This window comes from Sorghum bicolor, chromosome 1, assembly GCF_000003195.3.
Source record: "Sorghum bicolor cultivar BTx623 chromosome 1, Sorghum_bicolor_NCBIv3, whole genome shotgun sequence".
In the NCBI taxonomy this organism is placed as follows: Eukaryota; Viridiplantae; Streptophyta; class Magnoliopsida; order Poales; family Poaceae; genus Sorghum; species Sorghum bicolor.
Window position 1 is genome coordinate 38,131,300 of NC_012870.2, and position 27,880 is coordinate 38,159,179.

Sequence of the window (27,880 nt, forward strand, 5' to 3'; positions counted from 1 at the left end):
GCTACTCGAACCCGCAGACACCAACGCTCGAATGAGCTTTCACATTTTTGTTGTCGAAGATTTTTTTTGGTATCGTGGAGCCGTGTTTGCGGTGTTTTTTTTCATTTTCTTGTGGCTTTTTTTCTTTTTTCAAGAAAAATGTCATGGTCGATCTTTTTATGGCTGATTTTTTTTCTTTTTTCTTCATCTCATGGTCTTTTTTTAGTTTTTCTTTCTACATCACATGGTCGCCTCTTGCGGCCGATTTTTTTTCCTTTTCTTTTCTTGCGGCATTTTTTCCCTTTTTTATGATGATGCTGATCATAAAACATAGATTTTAGTGGCAAATGAATCATACAATGAAGATTATAATACACCTTTTTTGCTAATAACATAAATTTTCAGGTAAATAAATCGTCAAAGAAAATTGTAATACACTTTGTTGAATAAACATAGTTTTGTGGCTCTGTACTAAATCATATACAATATGCTAAATCACCTTGATTGGGATCATAAATATTAAGGTTCCAGCAACTAAGACAAATTAAATTACTTTTTAATAAAAATAAAAAACAAAACTAATACATCCCTTGATTCTCTCACATCTCTAATGGCCGTAATTGCTTCACCTGTCAAAAGAAGCAAAACAAAATAAAACATTAAAAAAGAACTTTACAATTAATTGTAAACCATGCATACAGATTTCCCTCTGAATTTTGTTTTCTTAAATAATTGGATGTATGAATCAATTTTTTTGAATGGGAAGAAAGTATGAAATCTAGCAAATAAAAGCAAAGCTAGGAGGGGCCACCAACAGCTCTATGCATTTATTTTTAACTGACCCTTAAAGTGCAATAACTAATAACAACTCATTTTGTACTTTTCCCGGTGGCATGCCTAGTCATATATAATTGAACATCTTAAAAATATGATTTTGAAGTAAAGATATGACCTATGAATACTGAGAAAAATGCATAGACTATTCTGAGTCCATCTTTGTCGGTCCATCAGAGCAAGCTTGGATGTTACTGTACACATTGAGTGGATATGTATGACTAAAAATGCTTAAGAAATCATAAGGAAGTTAGCAAGTGGATCTTCATTCATGAGCACTAATTTGAACATGCATTAGCATATCTTGACTACATAATCCATATGCAGACAATATCACAGCAGTCACTTATGATGTCATAAATTAATCATAGTATTAATTCTTGTGTCTCGAAATCAGCTGAATAAGTGAATCCACTTAGTTAATATTTTTGTTAATGAATCATATTGTAGAATGTGTTTCTAAATAATATTTTTTATTTCCGCGTAGAAGGCTAGGATTCCTATGACCACCTGTTATCTGGAACAATCCTAATATCTGTTTCCAGAAATGAATATTTATGGTGATAGCTAATTGGTTAACCAATCAATGTCTGCAACTAATATGTTTTGCCTAACATATGTAGTTGGTAATGCTTGGACACTTGAGAACCAAAGTAGAAGAGATACCAATAAAATGGCTTCCCAGAGAAACCACAAAATACATAACTTTAGAGCCATGGAGGTATAAGCTAAGGGACACCAGTTCCACACTCTGGTACTGCTATCTTTCTGCTTGTTCCTGGAATCCTGGCTGTGTAAACATGACAAGGATGAGACCAACATCGTCCGAAAATTCTCAGACTACAATGTTCAGACAGACAAAACAAGTTTACCATAGGTGGACAGGACAGGTTTAAATCTTGGTCTTAGAAGCACCATGCCTGCAATGAACATACTAAAGTGGTGGGCGCCTAGGAGATAAATTTTAGTGTTTATTCGGCAATTAGTAAAGATGCAAAAAGAGTGGCAGCTAAAAATGTAATAGTTTCACTTGATCACTTGTGCTGATTATGGTGGCTTTGATTGGTCAAAATTTGGAAACTGTATGTTGCAAATAAGGTTATGATGTTTGCCTGCCTAATGGTCCATAACTCACTACAGGTCATAATGAATATTGCTAGAAAGGGAGTGGTACATGATACTCGATGCCCAGTTTGCTGGAGATTTGATGAAGACCCAGGACACCTTTTTTCAAATGTAGAGAGGCTAGACTTTGTTGGAGGTTCCTAAATAATGAAGAAAAAAGGATTGAGCTAATGGCGCAAACTTCTCCTAAGGCAGTCTTGGAACATATTTGGAGTTTTGATGTTGACTGTCAAAGCAAGATTATTATTTTTGTGTAGTATTGGTTGTCTGCACGCAATAAAATAAATGCAGGGAAGATGACAAAATCAGCTCAACAAATAATCAGTGATGTGCTTTTTTCATATGCAGGCATGGAGGGATGCAGTTAGTGCTGAAAAAAGAGTTACAATAACAAGGACTGAAGGCTAGCCTTACCTCCATATATGAGGTCGGGCTGCAGGCCAAGGGCTGCATCACAACATCCCTCAAGAGGCATCTCCAAATGAATACACTATTTGGAACACACGAAAACAAAGAGATTATAATTTCGTTGAGAAACCACACAATTATGTACAGGGTAATAAAAGTAGGAAACCTATCATTAGAACCAAAATATTAGGAATGTACCAAGTGGCATCATTCATAGAAATCTCACAACGAATCAGTTTCCAAACACACAATATATCATCGCAAATATCATTGCAATTTGTGCAACTAGTGAACTATAAAAAAACATGACTATTTTTAAACAAATTGCTGTGAGAAATAAAACCTCCTCTGATAAGAACAACACTATGTTGTTGAAACAAATCTTCAAGAGAAGCATGAAGAAGTGCAGATCATTTGCCCTTCAAGCATTCCCTTTGCTGTAATGGGAACATATGACAATTAATTGTAAAATTTAAATAGTACTACAACTTAAAATTCACCTGTACAACTGATTTTAACACCCATAGGCTACATCAAGCAAGCAAGATTTTACAAACAAGGTTAAGATATGCGACAGTACAACATCTTGTACAGTATGACTTTTTTTGTAAAGAGCTTTTAAAGAACAAAAACAGGAAGGCTAAATTAAATCCACTCCCAAAGGGAATTGCTGTGTGGCCAAACTTTCATACACACACAGAGAAAAAAACAGTTACATCATATGACATGGTTGAGGGAAATTAAGTGTTGAGGGAAAAATAAACTCACAGCAGTGTAAACAAGGAAATGCACTAATTCTATTTCTTCCAAAATGATTTAGCACTGCCATGAAGTATGAAAATGCAGTGATTTAAACACAGTGAATAAGTATAGGTTGAAAAAGAATATTGTAGTGATTTAAATTGTTTCGTGAATATGCAGGAGCTTTGCATCAGTGCATTAAGGGGATGAAAGTCCTAGAAATACAATACACTGCAAACTCTCAAAGTTACAAACGTGCCCCTGTAAGAACAAAAAGACTAACTGAACCTGCCGTCTACTACAATGAATTCATGTCAAGCTGTGCTAATGCCCTAGCACAAGACAAACCTAGAGGTTTGCTTCCTCTCTAGCAAATTGTGAATGTGAAGCACATCATGGCGAACCCCATTAAAAAACACAGCCTTTTCAATGTTTCCAAATCCATGCCCCAAGGATGATAGCGAGTTCAGACCCCTCCTGGCCTCGTCAATGGCATGGTGATTATACCATTGATCTTGATCCACCAATTACTGAACACTACTAACATTACTATCATACTATGCCCTCCTATTTTGGGGATTTAAATTTAGAAGATGGTATTTCCCAGTAGTACAACTATGCCTAATTACTAAATTTTGCAACTATTATCTTTAGATAGGATAGAATCCAAACCCTGAAGCAAGAAAGAACAAAACAAATCGAAATTGGAGAGATTGGAAATGAAAAGAAACGCTAAATTATTAAAGGCTAGCTATTATATTTGCATTATAAAGGTAAATTCAGATTTATTTATAACATTTCCTATTCTTGGAGTGTTGCACACAATTTTTAGAAGCCTGACAAAGCAATGATTCCATTTTCACATAAGATACAAGGACCAAAATTACAGAATTAACATTTAGGGCTTCTGCAAGGCATTGAACCTTTGAAATAACATTTAGACCTGGTAAACTTGAACTCTAAAGACTCAATGATCAGCTTACAAATAGAATTCCTAGCAACATATGACCAAATAAACAGAACATTGTAAAGGTGTAAAGAATGACTCTTCTAAATGTCAACACAGAAATCCACCAATCATGAAATTAACTTGGTGAAACCTATTTCATAAGCAAATGTGTCGTCTTAACCCATTCTACCAAGAAAGAAATGTAACCTAGTGTATAGGCTACATGAGCCATAACAAATTCACAAGTTCATCTGCTCCAGCTAATCGATTGAGCTCCTGAATATTATAACATCATGTTACCATAGGAGCAACATTGAAAGGTGACAATGAAATGTTTTAATTTAAATAAATGTGGTTTCAAATGACCTTTCCCTTAGTTATCTGGTATCCATTGTTGTTCAATCTCGTAACTGAAGTTGTGCTGCACGAAAACCATTGCATGGTTCAGTTGGCTATGGGGTTTTAGCAGAAAATGGATCAATACTGAAATGAAAGAAGTGTGTGCTCTAAATAAAGAGCAAGAAACCCAGGCATATTATAAATGCAAAAATCATTTAGATTTAGGTAGTGCCGCAAGCAAGAACCCAGAATTCTAGTTATGTAGACAGGGTCTAACCCCACCATAGAGTCTAATCGTAAATAATGTCCTGTGAAGACAAATAACAAGTTACTACTAAATTGATGTAAATATTCCAATACTAATCCATAACAATAGCCTCATCTGAACCATATCAAATCTGAATAACTCATCCAAAACATTACAACATTCTATAATGAGATCATATCAATCCTGAGTAAGGTGTAAAATTCCATCATCACAAATGTAGATACGGTGCATTAACCAGTAATGGAATACCCTGAAGCTGAATTTTCCATGAAAGAGTCAGCCTCAGGAATGAAGATTAGGAGCTAAAATTTGTATTAAATAACCATTGTTGGCAATTAACAAGATCACTAAAGCATCAATCAATATACAGCGAGAAAAATTCAAGTCTTCAAGATTGGCAGATATGTACACTTTGTTATAATTCTGTAGTTGAACAAATAACAAATTAAGCAAAGGGAGCACAGTTCACCATTGTGTAAAATCCAAGACAAGCATGTGGGTAGCACCGGGGCAGCAATGGATGGGCCATTCGCCCATTCCAACAACAAGTATCCTGTGTACTGCAGCTGAGAGTTGCTTGAAGGATTAAGCATATACACGTCACTGGTGGCGGGCTGGTGTGGGATGGATCCTTCTAATTCTATCGCCTAGTGCAATCCTACTTCAGCTAAGCTACTCGCCATGTCCTAAATCACAATAAATAAGAAAAATCAGCTAAACAGGATTCATGAACACATTTACAGAATAAGGATACAATAATTCATTTTGAAAGGTTAAGTTTTAGGAGGATTTATTTAATTAAAAATCTGCACGTAGAGGTAGAGGAAATCAATACCAATGTACACAATGAGCTAAACTAAACATTTGTTGACGTGAATCTTGATCCTTGCACCACATTCACAAACTCACCTTGCTGCAATTGAAGAGGAGCTCCTGCCCGCGACCTGCGCCAACAATTGAACACTTGCAGGGACCACATCCTGCACTCGAATCATAAAATCGAATCAAGAAGGGGAAGGGTGAGGAGTAGAAGATGGTGCAAACGTCGAGCTGGGGTCTGGGGAAGGGGATCTGGAGGAGGGGCACCTGGATCCTGCCAGCAGTGTTGGAGGAGCACACGCAGGGAGGCGGTGGTGGTGGGCTGACACGGCAGCATCGCCAGGCGAGTTGAAACTTTCTCCGGGAGTTCGTGGCGGGAGCTGACAATGAGTCGCGGGCAAGCACGGGAGGCTGATGATGATGGCAAGGTGCGGGTAGGATGGCTGGCCCAGGTGCGGTGAGCTCGCCGATGCCAAACCCTACAGTAACTGTTGGTGCCCATCTGAGCCCTCAAGACCGTGGTCGCGGCCATTAGCGATGGCGAGCTGAGAGGGGGCCACGGGACATTGGGCTCCTACGGCAGAGGTGGCGGCACGTGCGGCGTTGGGGTGGTGAGCTGGGCAAAACCGGCAATCGGAGGCGCATCCAATTAGAAAAAAAACTGCTAGATATGATAAAGGGAAGGCAGGCGTGGGGATTTGTGGTGCGCGGGGGAGCAGCCTTTGGGTTGGCTCGGGTGCAGTCAGCTAGATATTAAGAGGGTGTTTGGGACTGCTCCACAAACTCTGCTCCATAAACTTCACTGTGTAGTAGCTCCACAAAAAACTGGAGTTCGTGGAGTACCTCTTTAAGTGCTCTCACATCTCCACTCTTTTTTCTCGAACTGAGTGCGTGTAGCTGAAACCGTTTGGCTAAAAAACGTAGAGCGGAGCTGAAAAACGTAGAGCAGAGAAGTTCCAAATAGCCCCTAACAATAGAAGAAAAGAGGCATGTTAGAACCATCGCATTTCAAATTAAACATAAATTCACATATAGTTATTGAAAATATATTATATACAAGTCATCATACACTACTTGTCTCTCATTTCTTCTTAACTTTCTCTATTTACTAAAATTTAGATAGATACAAAAAGTGTTAGTAATAGAGGATACAACTACAAGAATATAAGAGTTGTGCAAAATAGAAGACAATACCTTTTCATGGAGTGAGGATCTCTTTGTAGACAATATTTTTCGTGTGTGTACCATTTATTTTTGTCATTTTTTCTTATCCTTCTTATCACTGAGTGAGATAGCAAGGATTCTAATGTTCGATCAAGCAGTGGCTCTAGATAGCGCAACATACAGCTGACCATTAGAGAACATCGATTCAGGCAAATACACACTAGCATTGGGGAGAGTTTGCCCTTGTGCCTTGTTAATCGTCATGGCAAAACTGAGTCTAATAGGAAACTGTTTCCTCTTGAACTGGAATGGGAACATCTCATCATCTGAGGGGCATAACAGAAGTCGTGGTAGAAAGATTCGCTTTTCGGCATGGTCTCCGACCATAATTTCTACATCGATAGTATTTCTTTGGAACCCTCGAACTCAAGCCTAGTTCCATTGCAAAGTTCACCCGCAGGGTCGATGTTCCTTAGCAATATGATCAAACACCCAATCTTGAGCTTTAACACATGTGGAGAGAGACCGTTGGGGGTCAAAGTGTTGAGGAACTCAGATGGGTAGTAGTTGTGTGGATCATCCACTGCACTATCAAAGCTATGGTACACCATCTCATCTTCTTAGAAACGACTTACCATCTTCATGTTAATCATATCAACCCAGTCGTTCTGCGGAGATAATATTGCTCATGAGGTGATGTAGCTCTTGTTTGACATATTAGCATTGAGGGCAGGCAATATACAGTCAATTAACGTATCAAGATCACTGTCTTCCCTGGTATATGGTATTCATATTTCATTAGGAAGACATATTTCACCATCACCATTAGCCTCCTCAGAGCCTCTCCTGATGCGTAGCAAGTATTCTGCAAACCATAGTTCGCTCTTTGCCCTCATGTTACGCACCAGTTTGAGATGCCACATAGAATTCTAAAGGTATGACATCCGTAGTGATGCACCAACTATTTGAGCCCTTGATCCTCTTCAAACAGCTGGGAGAACCTACCTGAAATCTTCACCAAACACCACAGTCTTCCCCCCAAATGGCAGGTTAGAACGGTCCATGGTATCACGAAGGCTATTGTCTAGTGCCTCGACACCTTGCCTCTTCATCATTGTCACCTCATCCCAAATAATAAGGGATGCAGTCCGAAGCAGCTTAGCAGTACCACTCTATTTTTGTGAAGGTGCAAAAGGCCCCATCATTGAGGGTGAGGGGAATCTTGAAGCGCGAGTGGGCAGTTCAGCCACTGGGCATTATTGAGGCAGCAACACCAGATGCCACGGAAATCTTGTTCTAACTACGTATAGTAGCATGCAGGGCCCTATATAGATAAGTCTTTCCGGTGCCACCAGGTCCATCCACAAAGAACAAACCCCCATTATCACTATCAATAGCAGACATAATCTCATTGTAGGCAGCCTTTTGCTCCTCATTAACGGTCTTTGATAATGCCATGTCATCAATGCTTGCCTCAACATTAGCCTCCTCGAAAATCTCCCTAGGAATATTGCTAGATGGATCATATGTGTCATCGATATCAGGAAGTGGGTACATCTTTATGTCCTTCTGCATTAATTCTAACAACTTCCAAATATCTATGAGGACCATCTGCTCCACTACAAAGCTAGACTGGTTATTACACTTGTAGTCCTCTGACATTGCCTTCTTGTGCTTTTCCCAGAGTTCTAACACATCACTTGGCTCATAAAATACCAAGATTGTTGCAAAGAGCCTTCGTTGTACATATGGCATCATCCATAGAGTAGCTTCAGCAATGCCCTCATGCAGCGTGTTGTCCACTTCAATGAGGTCCCTTCTTTTAGCAGCTTCACGAAAAGTCAGTAGGAGTTCACCAAAAACCATCCTTAGATCATTGAATGAGGTTGCACCAGTCACGTGGTTTAGAAGCACGCTAAGATAGTAACTCTCTGCTTTGGCCGGATTGGCACATACAACTCTTCCAATCTGTCTTAAGTGATTCTTTTGCGCCCTACTAATCCATGATTTTCCCTGTGAGTCCCACTTATAGTACTCAGGAAAGTACCGATACAATATACCACATGCATGTTCAGATGTGTTGTCCTTCTCAAAGTAGGCTGTAACCATTGACCTTTCAACACCTAGATGATTAAGCACTCGTCGAACACCTTCGCACTGATGAAATGGCACCATGTGCATGTCAAGAAGATGAATCTGCAAAGACAACACCGAAGGGGACCTATCACTTATATCAAAACCATATATCCTCCACAAGGCTTCTGGTGGAGTTACCCATCTAGCATCTCTATATTGTTTGATCTCATCAATGTTTCCTTTGTTGTCTTCCTTGTCAACCTCTTTCACAGCCATAGACGCGTGGTCATGACCCTTGTAAATGTACTTAAACAAATACTTGATGGCCTTGATGCTCCCGCACGCCTCAACATTAATGTGGTAATTGAACAAACGTAGGAGGTATGGGTTATAAGGGACGACCCATCTATTTTCAAGGTCATGCCTGTGGACATTTTGTTTTCTACCATCATCACGACATCTATAAACTGGGTATGAATCCTTGCCCTATAATGTGGCATCATGAAAGGTCGTGGGTAACGATTCTTGCATGATTCATGACCCTTGATGCATGGGCAATTGTGATTAAGTACTCCACAAGTGCCATGCATCATATGCTTTGTAACTATTTTATACAAGTCTAGATACTTCTTCTTGTTTGGGAGCTCGGCTGAGATGAGAAGGTCATACTGCTCTGGACATGTGATTTTGTAGCGTCCCTCTATGATTAGCCAAAAATGTGTGTGTGGTAGACCCCTCTTCTAGAACTCCACAACGTACACATGTGCACGAACCTTTCCAAGGATATCCTTTCTTATCAACATGTGCTTAAGCTCTTCTAGTGTTGCCCTAAAGACCCGATGAATAAGATCTGGATGATCCTATGGTGTTTGTCCAGGGTACAACTCAAGTGTGATCTCATCCCACTTTGGATTACATGTCATAGTTAGGAAGATGTCTGGTTTTCCAAACCTCCACACCAGTGCCATGGCATCCATGTACCTACACCTCATGTCCCTAGGGCCTCCGATAAATGACGAAGGCATCACCGTTCGCTTCCAATAGCTTCTGATCTACCCTCACCAGCATGCAAGCTATCAACCAATCCTTGGTAGAGGTCAGCCCTAATTTAGGTTTGATGATTGCGTATGTAATCCAATCGAGAACTCTCAATTTTGATGTGCGTGTCTACCGCAAACTGTTGGAAAAGACGCTTGCCATAAAGTATGGGACTAAAGATTCCTAGCCATATCTAGAACTTGTTGCAATAGTAGGCGCGTACAGAAACACATAAATTTCTCGAAGAGTCTACAAAAAAAACTATGGTATTAGAGGTGTTTCTAGGATAATGGTTCGATATACATGAAAAGTATGTATAAGAAGATAAACAAACCTGTTTCTTCTTCTTCTATATCACTATGAGCCTTATGTAGGGCACGAGCTGTGTAGACATCCTCCATAGTAACACCTTTCTTTGGGATATCCATATGCCATCCAAGCTCACCGCTAGGGAAAAAGAGTTGGTATGAAAGAGCATCATAGCATCTGTGGTATGATCAGATGCCATGCCTGCTCCTATCTTTCCATGTAGGACAATACTATTCTGAAACTGGCCAAGGAGTTCACTACCCTCGATCCATACAGTAGCCACCTCTGAATCCATCAGGACGTTGTATGTCCTTTGGTCCAATCGCTAATCATGGTTAAGTGTGAAACATAGTCCTCATGTTGTTCACCCTGCCCCATACTCCTCAAATGTTGTGAGTATGGGTTGTCACGAAGGATGTCCACTAATCTCTCTATAACTTCTTTAACTTTTGGGTACTGATCTTCATGACACCTTTGATACCGGTGCTCAAGGCTCGGATCATCATCATAGAAGTAAAGCTCAAGATGTCTAGGCTCCTTACCATCTTCTCTCCCAAATGACCTTATGTTGTGATAGATCATGCCATGTGCACGGAAGGTATATATGTCGTTGTTTCTGATGTTAGAAGTAGCACTATCGAGGCGACAGTAGAGGGAAGTGAAAGAGAAGTGGCCATTAAAAACCTGATCATGCCAGACAGTAGAACTCCTTGTGCCAGACAGTAGAACTCCTTGTGGCCATTAAAGAGAAGTGGCGGCAATCTTGGACAGGTTTTGGCAAGTGTGTCTCCCTAGGCATGTTAATATAAAACTTTTTGTACAGGTCAGGTACTTCAGGGTTAGAAGCCGTGTCTTCCTCAGGAGTCTCACTTTGGACATCATCATCTGATTCCTCTGTTGAAATGACATTCGAACATAAAAATAAAGGTTAGATAAAGGAGTATATGTTAGAAAGGTATTCAATATTCGGTACAAATACCTTGCCCAGCAAACAAGTATCCCTCATCCTCTTCCTCATCATCTTCAAATATATCGCCCTCATCATCATTTGTGATCATCATAGTGCCATGAGAAATTACAACTTGGGTAATAATAAAAGGAAAGCAAATATTGTACACAATGTTAAAAGTAGTGCAAATCATTAGTGACATCAAACAGTGGTTGTTCAGGTGTAGCTAATGCATTTTGATTGTTTGGTTCAGTGCTTTCTGTCAAGGAACAGAGATAGGCGGGCCTCATTATTTACCATTATTGGTCATGGTTGACTGGGGTAAGGGTGTATTTTCATCCGCGTGGTCTTCACCATCATTGTTAGATACTCCTATGTTCCGATCGATGCGGAGCTCTAACATAGTATTACAATGGGCTAACAATACATGTCTTTGCCTAGATGGGACATTATGTCTATGTGTCTTATGTCCAGGTAGTATATCACTGCATTATATTCATCATCATATGTCTCCTATGTAGCTTGTGGGAAGCAAAAAGGTGTTGCAAGGGATTTTGGGATAACCCAATCATTGGGGCTTACAGTGGGTCCATGAGGCCCAGATGAATTTGCAGTGGGCCACTCCATCTTAGGATCGGATTAAAGAGTGGATTCTCCATTATGATGGACTCACTGTTTAAGGTGTGTTTCTGCATCTCTCTGGAGCGGCTTTTAGTCACTTCATTGACTCTTTATGAGATGGAGTTTTAATGTAAAGCCTTTGTCGGTTGCGCCTTTGTTCCCGTTGCTTAGGGGTCATGTTTGCATATGGCATCCTACTTCCTGCAGTAATGTCTGCATATGTCATCCTACACCTTGCTCCATCAGCCTTGACTTGTTCATTTGTTAACTCTCTCGTATGTGAAGCATCGCAATTGGTTATGCCTGATTTTGAAACATGGGTTCATTGTGACCACATTTCTTGATTAACTATGCTATGAGCAGTAATTGCATCATCACCTACATAGTTGTGTTTGAGTTAAAATAGTAGCAATACAACGAGTAAACACCATATATCCATCAACGATCTTCCTGTTGTATATAAATCTATTGATAGATTCACCAACACAAAAATGTAAGTGTTGGTACCGTATTAACAACAATTTAATTACCTAATAATTGATTGGATATAGGTATACCATCAATATTGTTTGTATGGAGTGAATCATTCCTAACCAATCATCTATTTCATTAGGATCCATATTTTCCTTATTTGAAGCATCCTGACCATCTACCAATCGTGACACATCAAATATAAGAAACATCAATAGTAATATCTATATTATTATTCACCAACGTTTCTAGTATACAATCATTGGTAGTTTCGATACATAGGTGTTGCTCATTTGTTCTTTTATATGCTTCTCGACGTTTCTTATTTTTTTCATCCCTTTTCTCTTGAGACATTGCATACCATCGAGCTTTATCTCTTTCTCTCTTGCGTTGTCCAGCATCGCTTCCTGCAGTGTTACATCCATATACTATTGTTTATCATTAATAACACGTATGAATTTAATATAGTAAATGCCCATGCATTTGGTTTACCTCCATTAGTAGTGTTAGTCTTGTCACCTAATGGTGTAGGAGAGCCACTATTTTCAATTATATTTCCTGCAGTCAACCTTTTGTAGTATTTAACTACCCAGGAGTTTTACGGTAACCATTAGTAGTTGAAAATTATTTCAAAAATGGTAAACACAATTTAACCACTTGTCAAGCACAAAAGTTTGAACGTACAGTATAAAGAAAAACAACTATAGGATTGTTACACATAGGTTGGCTAAGTAAACCTATTGTCATCTTAGTTGTATTATCTACTGCATCATTGAGGTCATATTTGCAACAGAGGCCAGTGGTGTCTTTTTTTCGAAAAAGGTAGCTTGCTACAGGATATATTGTACAAATGCTGAAATATAAATATTGTATCATATTTTGCACTGAATTTCTGCAGTAAACTAGATTAAAAAACTCATGTTGTGAGGTATTCATTTTCCAACAACTATTATATGAGTGCTGATTGCAAAGGTAAACTGATATCATGTGTAACCAAGCATAACAAATGTTTCTGAACTGAAACTTTTATTTTTAATGTTGCATAAACTACTCCAATGATTGATCCGCTGGAAATATCTAAACTCCATAAGTTCCAAAGACTAGAGCTGTCATTCCTAGTTCAAACTTCACACTGAGACTAGTTTCAGCATATTGAATACAATGAGACAACTCCACATCAGGCAAAGAAAATTAACATGTGTAGTATCAGAACAAACCTAGGCACATGTTTATTTTAGGATTAAGTCCACTTTTAGCCCCTCAACTATTGGCCGAGTTTAATTTTAACCCTCAACTATAAAACCGTCTGTTTCTCACCCTCAACTATCAAAACCGGTCACTTTTAGCACCCGGAGAGAGGACAGGGCGGTTTTGAGCCACTTTGAGCGGTTTTTCTTTTTTCTTTTCTATGGTTAAACCTGTGAATTTCATAGTGAATTGTTTGAGCATCGTAAATTCATCAAATGTTTTGGGTAGCCTTGTCATGATGTTCTCTATGCATAAAAAATGTGAAACTATGAAAGTAAGTATTTTTTGGATGCTAACAAATTAGCTCTTTTAATTAATAAATACATGTTCTATGATTTTTGTAGGATAATATATACATCCTATGATCATGAAACTTTTTGTGTAACTGTTTTATAATAAGATAGACCTGCAAAAAAAGTTTAAGATTAATTTAATGATGTTTGCTTGTGTCCCTAATTTATATGTAATTAATAAAGCATATAAATTAGGGATATAAGCAAACATCATCAAATTAATCTCAAACTTTTTATGAAGGTCTATATAGTATAAAACAGTTATGCAAAAACTTTCATGATCATAGGATATATATATTATCCTACAAAAATTACAGAACATGTATTTATTAATTAAAAGAGCTAATTTTTTAGCATCCAAAAAATACTTACTTTCATAGTTTCACATTTTTTCTGCATAGAGAACATCATGACAAGGCTACCCAAAAAATTTGATGAATTTACAATGCTCAAACAATTCACTATGAAATTCACAGGTTTAACCATAGAAAAGAAAAAGAGAAAACCGCTCAAAGTGGCTCAAAACCGCTATGTCCTCTCTCCAGGTGCTAAAAGTGACCGGTTTTAATAGTTGAGGGTGAAAAACAGACGGTTTTATAGTTGAGGGATAAAATTAAACTCGGCCAATAGTTGAGGGGCTAAAAGTGGACTTAATCCTTTATTTTATAGACTCATGAACAGAAGTTAATTTTTCTCCCTCTTACCTTAGTGCTTGATGCTTTATCCCACTTTATGTCCCTAATAGGTTCTATCCTCAACTCTACAAAAAGAAGCATGGTCAGAGACTCAAAGATCCATGGTACAACAAAGAATTTGTCTTTGTTGTGAACAACAAAGGCAGAAGGAGGACAGCTATTGAAGTGGCATATGTCACAGCTGTTATGGCTGACAGGTTTCAGGCAAAATAAGATAGAAACTAAGACATTCAGCATAGCACGCTCGGCGTTAGCCTTGACCCTCGGCTGCCTCGGCACGTCATCGACGTCTAGTATCGCCACGTCGGACGAGGCCAATGTCAGAAAAGAACATTGCATAACATGCCAGTTGGAACAAAACTGAGTATACATAGTGGATTGGCTCTATTTATCCCAAAAAAAATTAATGTAGGTACTACTGTAAGTTTTCATGAACCGAGACCAAAAGGCTACGTGCTAGAATGTGTGAGAAAACCCATAATAGAGGGACCAATCTAAAAACTATATTCCCTTTCAGTCCTGGATACTAAATTAACATACTTGCAACCATCTATTTCTCGGAGAAGGCTTTGCAACCCTATAAATTGCACTGCCTTTGAAATTTAAATTACTGATTTCCTCATACTTTTTTAGATAAGCTGTAAATTCTATTTGAGATCACTTTTAAATTTAGAATTTATGACTCTGCATAATACTGTGAATTTTAGTATATCTAAGAGCATCTCCAAAGGCTTTGGCAAATTGACTTGACATTTGTTGCTATTTGCAAACTCCCATAATAAAATACAAAGGATAAAAATAGGTCATCTCCAAGGGAATTGGCATTTGGACTTGGCAAACGATAAAAATAGAAGGTCTCCAGGCGCGCGCGCTTTCCTCGCGCGTGATTTTGCTCACGCGATCGGGTTTGCAAAGTCGTCTACAGCTTGGCATTTTTGCCAAGTTTGCTCCTTCATTTGCCAAGTTGTCCAAATTGCAAACTCCAAATGCAAAACCGTTGGATACCTCTTTTGAAGCTTTTTGGCAAATTACTCAAATGCAAACCTCAAATACAAAACCCTTGGAGATGCTCTAAGCTAAGCTGAAAAAATACCAATTTAAATTATCTAAGTTCTAGAACCCACGTTACAGAGATTATCAGGCTATACAGGTACTCACTGTTTTTTCAGTGATCTGGCAGAGGCTAGAATACCTTATTTTGTAGCAAGTCTGACCAACCGCACCATGGGTGAACCCGTTCTTATCCATCAAGCGCAGGTGCATGCAGCAGTCATTCGGGTTACCATAAGAGCACTCACAATATAGACTCTATTATAGAATCTAAAGTTATTTATTACCTCAAATAATATGGATTTAGAGTCTAAATAAGACTTGGAGTCTTATTTTTTCTACCTCTTTCTTCAATAAATATGCTGCTACATTAGCAAAATACCATAAATAATATGTAATTAATTGTCTTAGACTCTGTGATAGAGTCTTGCATTGTGAATACTCTAATTAGTAACGACCCACCATCACCGCTGTCGGTAATTAATTGGTGAAAATTAAATGCGAAAATTAATCTTTAGTTACTATATATGCTGTACGTGCATGCATCAGGCTCAGTATGGTAATTTTGGTATATTCAAGCGACCAACGCTGGAGCATGCATCTCAGTATGGTAATTTTATGCATTTGTTTAATTATGGTAGATGACAATACCTATACGATTTGATTTACCAGTTACCAAAATTTGGCATGCGCTCAGTAGTTACCATAATTTGTATGTTTTCAGGCGATAACTAGGATATATTCTTAGTGTTATGTTGCTATAAAAGCATCTCCAAGAGACTAGGTAAAATTATATTCTAAACTATAAGATTTAGCCATTGTGTAAAATAAAAAACACACTCAAAGCATAAAGTTCCACAACAGTCTTTGTATATAAGATAGCTAGTAAGGACGCATGCTATATATGACAAGCGAAAGTTTAAGCTTGCTATTTTAGCAAACCAGATAGCACACATGTTGGATTTTAATTTTTGCTTTAAAAATGTAAAAATAGTCTACATAACATGGATAATATATCTGTTGGAGTTACTCTAAGGTACCATTAAGCATAATCTGCCACGAACAAATTTCGATAATAAGAATATGGAGTTAGCACAATTTGAGATCCATTTACAAGAATTATTAATTTTTTTACGACAATCTGCACTAAGAAATATTTACGAGAATCTACATTAACAAATATTTATGAGAATCTGCATTAAGTATTTAAGATAATTTGAATTAATAATATTTACAGGAATCCATACTAAGTGATATTTTATGAAAAACTGCAAAAGAAATATTTATGAGAATTTTGTATTCTATTGATCCAACTTAATTTAAATAAATAATACAAAGCAAGCAAATACATAGCAAAAAATTGGCTCGAATTCTCGTATTTGCTTGCTTTGTGAAATTATATATATATATATATATATATATATATATATATCAATGTCATCTCAAAAGGTAACTGAACATTGCACGATCTGGCGCTACTCCAACATATACATTCTAGTGCCTGCCTAGTGATCAAACTGAGATCAATAATTTGTCTGTTTGCTGCACTATAAAGTACTTCTTCCGTCCCAAATTATAAGTCATTCCAAGAATTTTGAAGAGTCAAAGTTTTTCAAGTTTGACTAAATTTATATAGCAAAATAATAACATTTTTGGTACCAACCAAGTATCATTAGATTCTTTGTTAGTTATATTTTCATAGTGTACCTATTTTATGATATAAATTTTTATATTTCTCTCTATATTTTTTATCAAACTTGGAAATGCTTCTCTTCAAGATTCTTGAAATGACTTATAATTTGGAACGGAGGGAGTAACAAGCGGCGGCTCTTGCGGTCCGGCCGTTCGGACAGAATCCCTCGTCCGGCAGCAGACTCCCGCCCAAATTTCCCCGCGTCATTAGCAATTTTCGGTGGATGGCGCACAATGCTTCGTTCTGTTTGCGTGGAATATCGAATGCTACTGTGGATGTATGTTTAATGGGCCTTGTTGACTGTTTGTTGGACTGTTTCTTTGACTGTTTTTTTTACTGTTTCTTTAAAGCGGGCTAAGGCCTTGTTTAGTTCATCCAAAAACTAAAAAAATTTCAAGATTCTCTATCACATCAAATCTTGTGATACATGTATGGAGTATTAAATATAAACAAAAAATAAAAACTAATTGCACAGTTTGTCTATAAATCATGAGATGAATATTTTGAACCTACTTAGCCAATGATTAGATAATATTTGTTAAATAAAAACGAAATTGTTACAATATCAAAATCCAAAAAAATTTCGGAATTAAACAAGGCTATTGAATGCCCACAGCAACAGCACGCGCACGGAATTCGAGCTGACAGCCCACGCTGCACCAACAAACAAAATTGCTGACATCATCATATAATTAATGTTTCTCTAACCTTTAAAATGTTATAATTAGCAAATCAAGTATTCAAATTAAATTCTAATTACACCATTATATTTCTTATACTAAATGCTTTAAAATAAGATCTCACATGAATATATTTAAATAAAGTTTTTTTAACGAATATTTATTTCATAAAGATAGGACATTTATTTTTATTATTAAATAAAAGTGATGTTCTAGATTAAAAAAATAATATTCCGCCTTCACAAGAAAAATGTTTTTAATTTAGAAAAAATAGTATTCCATATCTAAGAGAAAAAAATTATAGATTTAAATGATTGGTATTATAATATCAAAAAAGAAAAAATATAATTATATAATAAATAAAATTACACAAGTAGAACATCACATGTATAATATAAATAATGGAATATGGGAAAATACTACATAATATGTTCTCTAAATACTATATAATATGTTGTGTAATACTTAAAGATAATCATACAATATCTCATTCATCACGTGTATACCATATACAATGGAATATGGGAAATAAAAGGCAAACATAAAAATAAAATAAATAAAATAGAATTTTAATAAATACACCATAGAACATCACATTTATATCATATAAACATCATAAAAAATATAATAAAACATTAAATATATACTATATAAACATCACATAATACATCATCGAACATTGTTGTACTGTACACTACATGAACATCATATGTATATTATGTGAATATCACAAAATATATCAACATGACATGTACTCCCTCCGTATCATAAAAGGAGGACGTTCTGCGTTCGACGGTAGTTGCGTAAGGAGGACGTTAGCTTGTTTCAACGGCACTTTGGACGCTGATGCCCCTCTGCGTAAGCCCGTTCACATACTCTCGTCATTAATTGTGCCGTCCTCAAGCGAAGAGATTGTGCGCTGAACGTCCAAAGCAAGTCCAGCGCCATGCAAAAATTTAAAAAATACTGCAGCCACCAGGAATTGAACCGGCAACCTTTGGAGATTGTGCGCTGAACGTCCAAAGCAAGTTCAGCGCCATGCAAAAATTTAAAAAATACAGCAGCCACCAGGAATCGAACTGGCAACCTTTGGTCTCAGCTGTAGAGTCTTGGCTAGCTGAGCTACAATTGATTGTTGTAGGGTAGCACCGCACAGCGTATTTAATAAGGGCAAGATAGGAAAACTAACCCCTAATTAATTACCCCTTGGTAATTGTACTCATGTCCTAAACGTCATCTAATTAGGATACGGAGGGAGTATACCATATATAATGGAATATGGGAAAATAAAAGGCAAACATGTAAATAAAAGAAATGACATAGAATATCAACAAATACTACATCGTAGAACATCACATTTATATCATCAGAACATTAAAAAGATATAATAGAACATCACATGTGTACTATGTGAACATTAACGTAATACATCACAGAACATCACAGGTATACTATACGAACATCACAAAAACATATCATAGAACATTATATGTACACCACATGAACATTACCCAAAAAACATTATAGAACATCACATGTATAACGCGTGAACATCATAAAAAAATTATAGAACATCACATGTATACTACATGAACCATAAAAAAACATCATAGAATATAAAATTATATACCATGTGGACATCATAAAATATGTCATAAATCAATACACTTATACCATATGAACATAGCATCTCATGAAAATATAGAAAATAAAAAATTAAACATGAAAAAAATAACTAAGTAAGGTAAAATAGAAAATATATAGAAAACATAAAGTTAAAAGAGAAAAGTACAAATTAAAAATAAAAAAATAATAATATATATAAATAACAAACCAAATAACTAATTATAGTAAAATATAAAAAGAAATATTTCCCTGCCCGGGATACATCATAGAACATCGTATGTATATTATGCGAACATAAAAAAAACATAAAATATCACATGTATAATACAAGAACATCACATATATATTATGCGAACATTGTATAAATACAACATAGAACATTACACGTATATCATGTGAACATAAAAAAATATCACAGAACATCACATGTATAACATGTGAACATAAAGACATAAAACCTCAAATATACACTACATGAACACTATAAAAAAACACTTAGAACATCACATGTATACTACATGAACGTCAAAAAAGGATGATAGAACATGACATTATATACCACGTGAACATCATAAATAACCTCATAGAACATCACAAGTAAAAGAAGTGAACATCACTAAAAAATTATAGAACAACACATATATACTACATGAACATAAAAAACATAGAATATGACATGTATATATCACATGGACATTGCAAAATACAACATAGACATTATGTATATACTATGTAAACATAGCATCTCATATGGAATAGAGAAAATAAAAAAGAAAACATGAAAAAGTGATTATGCTAAAATAGAAAAAGAAAATCTATAGGAAACATCACGACAAAGATAAATGGGAAAAAGAAGAAAAACAAAAAAGTAAATAGAAAAATTATAAAAAGCAGACAACAAAATAAATAATTATAGTAAAAGTAATAAATAAATTAATAAATAAATAAATAAATATAAAAATGAAAGAATAGTGAAAATAACATGAAACATAAAAATAAAAAAATAAATTGAAGGAAGAAAACAAACAATAATAAGAAAAGAAAAGGAAAGAACAAAGAAAAAAAGAACATAAAAATATAAAAATAAAAATAATAAAAATAAAAATCACATAAAACATAAAAAAGAAATAAAAATGAGAAGTGAAGCACGAATAGAAGAAAGAGAAAGAAAAAAGAAAATGAAATGGAAGAAATAAGAAGAATAAAAAAGGGAAGAAAAATAAAACTAATGTAACCTACGTAGGTTAGTGTTGTTGGTATTCCCGTGCACTCGTTCAGAGCTACTACGTGGCCAGCGTGGGACACTTAAAATCATCGGCATTAATCTGGATCGTAGAGGATTTTGATAGAAAAAACAGATGGGCGTCTTCGATCTGTTGTTTAGACGTGAAAGAAATAATTAAGTAAGTAAAATAAAAATAGAAAAGAAAAAATCTCAAGAAAACATTAAGACAAAACAGAAAAGAAAAAGAAATAAATACAAAAAGAATAAAATATAAATAAAATAAACATAATAATTAGTTATAGAAAAAAAAAGGTAAGTAAATAGAAAAAATATATAATGAAATGAATATTGAAAATGACATGAACAAAAATAAAAATAAATATGTGAAATAAAAATAGTAAGAAAAGAAAATAGAAGAAAAGGAAAGAAAAGAAACATAAAAAATTAAAGAATAATAAAAGATCACATAAAACAAAATAAACAAATAATGAAGCACAAAAGAATAGAAAAGAAAAGAAAGAGGGAAAGAAAAAGAAATAAGAAGAATAAGGAAAAAAGAAAGATAGAAGCGAAACATGCACGTACTAGATACGGCGCTTCTATGTAAGGCTTGGGTCAGCGTGGCTTCCAGGAATACGACATCAGGCTACAGCTTTTTACCAGATTTGGGTCAGCGTAGCTTTTCTGGGGAGCGCGGGAAGATTAGGCGGGAGCACTGTTGCGGACGGTGCATCCGGTCCGGACGGAGCACTGTTGCGGACGGTGCATCTGGTAACAAGCTGCTGTCGATAAGTCTCGTTGCCAGAAATCGTAAAAACAAATGAACAATATATAGTAAGTAGTCTGGAACTGTAGAATCTTGAACTCAAAACAATCATCGTGTACAATCTTGGATACTAACGGATTTTAAACCACTACTAATCAAATGCAAGATCAAGATAGCCATCTGCCTCGAGAAAGATCAGAGCAGACTAACATCTTCTATCTGCCTGGTCTGCTCACAACAGGGACACTATTTGTTTGAAAAATCAGTAAACCATTCAAAAGGCATGGTGGGAACCGGCTCCTAATCCAAAATCACAAGAATTATGTGACGGGGAGACGGACGAGTTCCCACGGGTGGCTTGCGAGTCGCGAGGTCCAGCGTCAACGCGCGGTGGATCGCGAGGTCCGACGGTCCGGCGTGGCGTCACGGCCGACGCGCAAGATGCGAGGTCCGGTGATTTGTCGCGGTCGACGCAAGAGTGGCTTGCGAGGTCCGGCGGCCGCCGTCGGCCCGGGGATGCGGCGCAGCCGAGCCGATGCGCATGCGCAGCTGCGAGGTCCGGTGATGCGTCGTGGCCGACGCACGAGTGGCTCACGAGGTCCGACGGCCCGGCGAAACGGCACGGCCGACGCGTGGGATGCTCCCACGGTCCAGTGTCGTGGACTCGTGGTGCAGCAGCGGCGATCCCGCGAGGTCTCCGGCAGTCCGACAAAGCTTCACCAGTCAGGCAGTCACATTAGCTTTGGCGACAGCGCTGGCCGGCGGCGAGGTGCAGCGACGAGCCCGGTGATGCTTTTGCGGGAAACATGCAAGGTCTCGCAGGGGCGCGGGTGCATCTAGTTCCAGTTCAGAGGTCACGGGATCCAGTTAATATAAGACGCTAAATATACGAGATCAACGGGATAGGAAATTAGATTAATTATCGAGACCAGATCCGAGGGACTTAATAGAATGCACGCATTAGTCCGAAGTTTGCTCATGACCCTGGCTCGCGAGTTTTGGTATGGCTACAAAATAATTTATTTTGTAGCCAACTATAATAATTTATTTTGTATGATCATATACTTTGTCTATATACATTTCGTCCGGTCATATATACCTTAAATATAGAGATATATACATAAGAGTAACTACACGCACGTGTAAAAGAAACGCGTCATATATATATATATATATATATATATATATATACACACTGCGCTAATGAGTACCCTGGGTACTAATTATTATTTAGTACCCGAGGCCCCCTCTACCCGACGTTCCCGCGCCGAAGAGGACCCTCGGTGAGATTTTCCCTTTTCCTTTTTACGTGACATGGTTGGGTTTTGCTGCTTTTTTTTCATTTTTGTTGTGGCTGATTTTTTTTTCTATTTTCATCTCATCGTCAGTTTTCTTTCTACATTACGTGCGGCCAATTTTTTTTTTCCTTTTTCCGTCAGTTTTGTTTTAGGTGTTTTCTCTGACAGGCGAACATCTAAAAAAAAGCCTGGAATGTGTATTATTTTCTTATTTTTGGATTTGAAAGTTAGATTTCATATTAAAATAGGTGACGCAATAGGCAACAAAAAAGGTCTCCAACAGTAAAGGAATCATACAATCGTATTTCAAACCATTTTTTCACCAATAACACAAATTTTCAGGTAAATAAATCATCAAAGAAGATTGCAATACACTTTGCAGTTTGAATACACATAGTTTTGTGGCTCTGTCTGATTTATTATTCCACTAAATTATATATAATACTTTAAAATGAATAACAAAACTAATACATCCCTCACTTCTCTCGCCTCTTTAATGGCCACAAATTGGTGCACCTATCAAAAAGGAAACAATAGAAAACATTAAAAAAGAACTTAAAGATTAATAATAATTAATAAACCATACATACAGATTTCCTGCAAACTCAGATACTGATTTGTGCTTTCTTAAACAGCTGGTAAACATCAAGGAATCAAAATTTTTAATGGGAAAAGAAGTATGAATCTAGCAAATAAAAGCAACTAAAGCTGGGAGGCCGAGGCTCTAACAACAGCTATATGCGTTGATTAACTCACTCCTAAAGTGCAATAAATAATAATAGCTCGCCGGTGGCATGTCCATTCATAATTGAACATCTAAAAAAATGATTTAGAAGTAAAGATATCACCTATGAATACTAAGAAAAATGGCATTTTTTGGACTGTTCTAAGTAAACTTGGATGTTACAGATTAATTGGATCTGCATGATTGAAAATTCTAAAGGAATTATAAGTTTGCAAGTGGATCTTCATACATGAACACTAATTTGTGCATGCATTAGCATATTTCATCTTGGCTAGATAATCCATACGCAGAACTGAGAAAACATGGAATCACGAACTGATAATATACATCCATATATTAGTCACTAAATCACATCTGGCATAAAACAAAACATAGGCAAAATTTTCAAATCATTAAATAACAGTAAATATACTTTGACCAGTCCTTCAAAACACTGACACTAGGGTGTCAAATGAAATAACAGAAAGTATGTTTATATGTCTACTCAAGCATAAGAATCATTTTTGTTACTAATTTATATATGCAGTTCAAGCGGGGTCTTTAAGCAAAGTTAAATTGAATTAGGAGTACATGTGTGGTCCATGCAGCCAAATTAGCTGTAGTCCAGCTTTAATTGCTCAAGTTATCTTCCAACTGCAGTGCCAGATACATTTAAATTATTCAACTACTTTCAATTATTTTCATATGTCCAAGCAATAGATTTTTTTTGACTACTAATTGTGTCAGTAGCTGGATAATTGAACGTATTAAAACTTAAGAAAAATGAGCACAAGATCATCCACTACAATACCACACCACTCCCAAAAAGGTGTTGCCTCAGCAGCATCAGTGTGGCTATGTCCAAGCAATAGATTTTTTGACTACTAATTGTGTCAGTAGCTTGATAATTGAACGTATTAAAACTTAAGAAAAATGAGCACAAGATCATCCACTACAATACCACACCACTCCCAAAAAGGTGTTGCCTCAGCAGCATCAGTGTGGCTATGTCCAAGCAATAGATTTTTTTTGACTACTAATTGTGTCAGCACCCCAAAGCTTGGGATAATGCCATAAAAAACGCAACGGTTCCGATGGTTCCAAAGAGTCCACGCCCCAAGAACAATGAGAGAGTTGAGACCTTTTTGTATCAATCCGCTTGTTGCTCCACTAGCTTGATCCCACCAGCTATCAAAAGAAACATCAGAAGGTTGTGGTGACAAGGAGTGGAGGCCGACCTGCCTTAAAAGATAATACCAGAATTGCCTAGCAAAGACACAAGAGACTAGAAGGTGGTTGATAGTCTCCTCTTCCTGGTCACAAAAAGGGCACTTCTCAGGATGAGGCAGCCCACGTCGCGCAAGGCGATCCGCAGTCCAGCACCGATTATGGGCCACCAACCATAGGAAAAAACGGCATTTGGGCGGTGCCCAGGATTTCCAAATCCTCTCATAAGGTCCAAACTGAGTAGATCCCAGGAAGAAACCCTCATAAGCAGACTTGACAGAGTATTGCCTACTATTTGGTAGCCGCCAAATGTGGACATCTTCGACGTTAGGCTCTAATTCGAAGTTGTACAACACTTCCCAAAGATGGAGGAAGTCCACTATAACACCAACTGTGCAGGCTCCCTTGATATCCAAAAGCCAACTGTGATCAGTAAGAGCTTCCCGGACAGTACGTCGTTTCACCCTTCTCAATGGGATGGCTTCTAATAATCGAGGGGCAAGGTCAGCAATAGACTGTCCATGGATCCAACGATCAGTCCAGAACAATGTGTGATTCCCATTACCAACTTCAGTTACAACAGCCACCGAGAAGAAGGCATTGATTTGGTATGGGATCTGAATATGGAGGGAAGCCCAGGGGCGGTGAGGTTCAGTTTTTTTCAGCCAAGCCCACCTCATCCTTAGTGCCCAACCAAAATGTTTGAGATCAGAAGACATAACTACTGATTAGCTGAACTGTTGATTTTGAAAGGAAAAATAAGTGGTAAGATACCACTAGTTCTCTCTGAATGGATTAGAATTGATAAGCTTCCTGGCTCAGCAAATCTATGCACAATTACAATTACAAGGACTGAAGGCTAGCCTTACCTCACGTGTAGGACAGTAGGAGGCCGGGTAACCAGGTTGTAGGCCAGGGGCTGTGCAGCGACATCCCTCTCGAGGCATCTCCGAATGAATACACTATGTTGGAACACACAAAAACAAGTGGAGATTATAATCTCTTTGTTCAAGTCAGAGAAACCAAACATGTGCAGGAGAAATTAACGTACTATTAGTATGATATAGGCAACTTTTTCAAATGAGTGGCAAGTCCTTAAGTTGGTAAGCCAGCCGTGCTAAGCACATCACGTGGCGATGACATTAATCTCAACTATCAAACCCAGGAACATTCATTGGATGTTCACAACAATGGAAGAAATTAATGGGTAGAAATTTATTTAGTTGGTGTGTCAGGAAGGTCTGCATACAAATCAGCTAGGAAGAACATTTCATATTTATTTAATAATTCTCCCGTTGCAACTCACGGGCACTGTAGCAAGTAATAAATCCAAAAAAACATGTTGACAAATCATTTTTACTGGTAAACTCACCTATCCAGGTACGCTTGAAGGCCCCAAGGGCCTTTGCCTTTCTAAGTGGACAAATGGCAAGTTGCAAGCTATGATATCCCATTAATCTGCACAGGAGGAACATTTGTCACAAAGCTACCAATTTTGCATGCCAACAAATAATATCAGAAATAAGGAATATCTTCCCCTTCTTCAAGCCCTCTTTTCATTCAAGAAAGCTTTGCTAACTACCAGTGCACACACATGGACGCCACATCAGTTCAGTGGTAGTCTGGAACTAAGATCATGTATTTACCATGAGCAGTCACAAATAGCATTGGTGCCTCTGCCAATATTGAAACCATATTGTACATCCTGTGTGTCAAGATTTATACAAGGTAAGCTCAGTATCCATAGTCTCGATAGCAAACTGCATCATTAAAATAGACAATACGTAAAAGGGAATTTACTTAATGAAGTGTAAAACAAAACAAAAAATCTTTACAGCAAACTGCAATCTATTAATCTAAAATGCAATTTAGGAATAGAAAATACAGTAGTAATGAGAGGCAAGAAATCTGTGCAATATATAATCACCAAATTTCAAGTGGCATAATTCTAGCAGCGCAACATACTTAAAAGGGAATTTACTTGCAGGAGAAACCAAAAGAGAATTTACTTTCAAGTAGTTTAATTATGTGAATAAGCAAATGCAGGATCTAACCAAAAGGAAATTCATACAGGAGCTTAGAGAGGAATTGAAGGCCGACATTCAGTTAAGCATGAAGTTATCTGATTGCAGTTATCTTTCAGTTCAGAAAAAGTAGCAGTTCTGAAAATAGCCTCTATGTAGTTCTGCTTCAGTTCAGACATTATCTAATTGGCTTTTTTAAAAACTGAATTCACGTTAAACACCACTATTATCTGCTAACTACTACCTGAAACACCACAGCTATCGGGACACTGCCTAGCAAATCCTCCCAATGGATCCACCATCTATGGTGGATGGAGTCGTTCGGCTGCTGCTGGCTAACCTTGTTGCCGATCTGAAAAGAAACAATAATTAAGAAAATCTCATGGAATTAAAAATCAAGGCTCCAGGGCTCGCTATACCCTGCCAGGGAGCCAAGCGTGCAGCAGAAAGGCAGTGCCCATGTGTGACGCGAAGCTGCCACCGAGCAACATGGTGACCGAGCCCAGTGCCGCGGCGGCCGATGATGTCCATGGCTCAGCCTGGAGGCTAGAATGGAGGCATAAATATTAAGATCAGTTGGATCTGGGCGGCGGTAGGAAGGGATCAAGCTATCGAGCTAGGGAGGAAGAAAGGGCGCACCTTGCCGATCTACTCGCTCCTCATCCCACTCCTGCCTGCTGCCGACGGGATCTGAGGGGGCACGTCGTGGATGAGGTGCCGCCGGTGCTCCTTAACGTCGAGAGCAAGGTGGCCTTCCTGATCTCCAACGATGGGAGAACGTCCTTGCCTGGCGCTGCTGTTCGATCGATCGCCTAGGAGCCTGCAACGCGGCCACGCGAGGTGCCCGGAGCCGCCACCATCGCCGCTCATGGCTATCCTTAGAGGAGACGGCGGCGCAGAAGGTGGGCTCGTGGCGAAGGGGGCGGCGAGCTGTCCTCGTGGGCGGAGGGAACGAGGGAGCTCGGTGAAATCGAAGCGACCTCCCCACGATCTCCAAAATTACAGAACGATGAAAAAAAACTGATAGGATAAATGAGGGGGTGGGCGTGGGGATAGAAACGGGGAGCATCCATGGCTGGAAGCGGACCGAATGTTGCCCGCGGTTGGCTCGAGTTTGGTATGCAGTCACGGTTCTTCGGACTCGGGTACTGTTTATTATTCAGTACCCAGGGGTATAATATAGAGAATATATATATATATATATATATATATATATATATATATATATATATATATATATA

At 37.7% G+C, this 27,880-nt stretch overlaps 2 protein-coding genes across 35 annotated transcripts; both read right to left on the reverse strand.

Moving 5' to 3' along the window:
- On the reverse strand, positions 369 to 6,120 carry LOC110432043. 25 transcript variants are annotated; one of them, XR_002449500.1, is made up of 6 exons: positions 5,730 to 6,120; positions 5,553 to 5,623; positions 2,353 to 2,428; positions 1,686 to 1,733; positions 1,480 to 1,603; positions 369 to 608 (listed from the first exon to the last, which is right to left on the reverse strand). XR_002449500.1 is itself a non-coding variant. In XM_021452009.1 (6 exons), exons 1-5 carry the CDS (start codon positions 5,992 to 5,994, stop codon positions 1,542 to 1,544), a joined length of 522 nt encoding a protein of 173 aa, XP_021307684.1. In that variant the 5' UTR covers positions 5,995 to 6,120; the 3' UTR covers positions 369 to 608; positions 1,520 to 1,541. The 25 variants fall into 25 exon arrangements, 5 of the variants coding, with proteins under 5 accessions (XP_021307684.1, XP_021307683.1, XP_021307685.1 ...); XR_002449499.1 differs by having other exon boundaries at positions 932 to 1,603; XR_002449510.1 differs by adding exons at positions 4,403 to 4,457; positions 5,113 to 5,329 and having other exon boundaries at positions 369 to 2,078; positions 2,353 to 4,312.
- Positions 22,948 to 27,783, reverse strand: LOC110431707. 10 transcript variants are annotated; one of them, XR_002449155.1, is made up of 7 exons: positions 27,279 to 27,775; positions 27,059 to 27,178; positions 26,884 to 26,991; positions 26,262 to 26,320; positions 25,988 to 26,073; positions 25,485 to 25,577; positions 22,948 to 23,180 (listed from the first exon to the last, which is right to left on the reverse strand). XR_002449155.1 is itself a non-coding variant. In XM_021451095.1 (6 exons), exons 5-6 carry the CDS (start codon positions 25,332 to 25,334, stop codon positions 24,156 to 24,158), a joined length of 1,029 nt encoding a protein of 342 aa, XP_021306770.1. In that variant the 5' UTR covers positions 25,335 to 25,577; positions 25,988 to 26,320; positions 26,884 to 26,991; positions 27,059 to 27,185; positions 27,279 to 27,782; the 3' UTR covers positions 23,187 to 24,155. The 10 variants fall into 10 exon arrangements, 5 of the variants coding, with proteins under 5 accessions (XP_021306770.1, XP_021306771.1, XP_021306774.1 ...); XR_002449153.1 differs by having other exon boundaries at positions 27,059 to 27,185; positions 27,279 to 27,772; XR_002449152.1 differs by having other exon boundaries at positions 24,530 to 25,577; positions 25,988 to 26,320; positions 27,059 to 27,185; positions 27,279 to 27,781.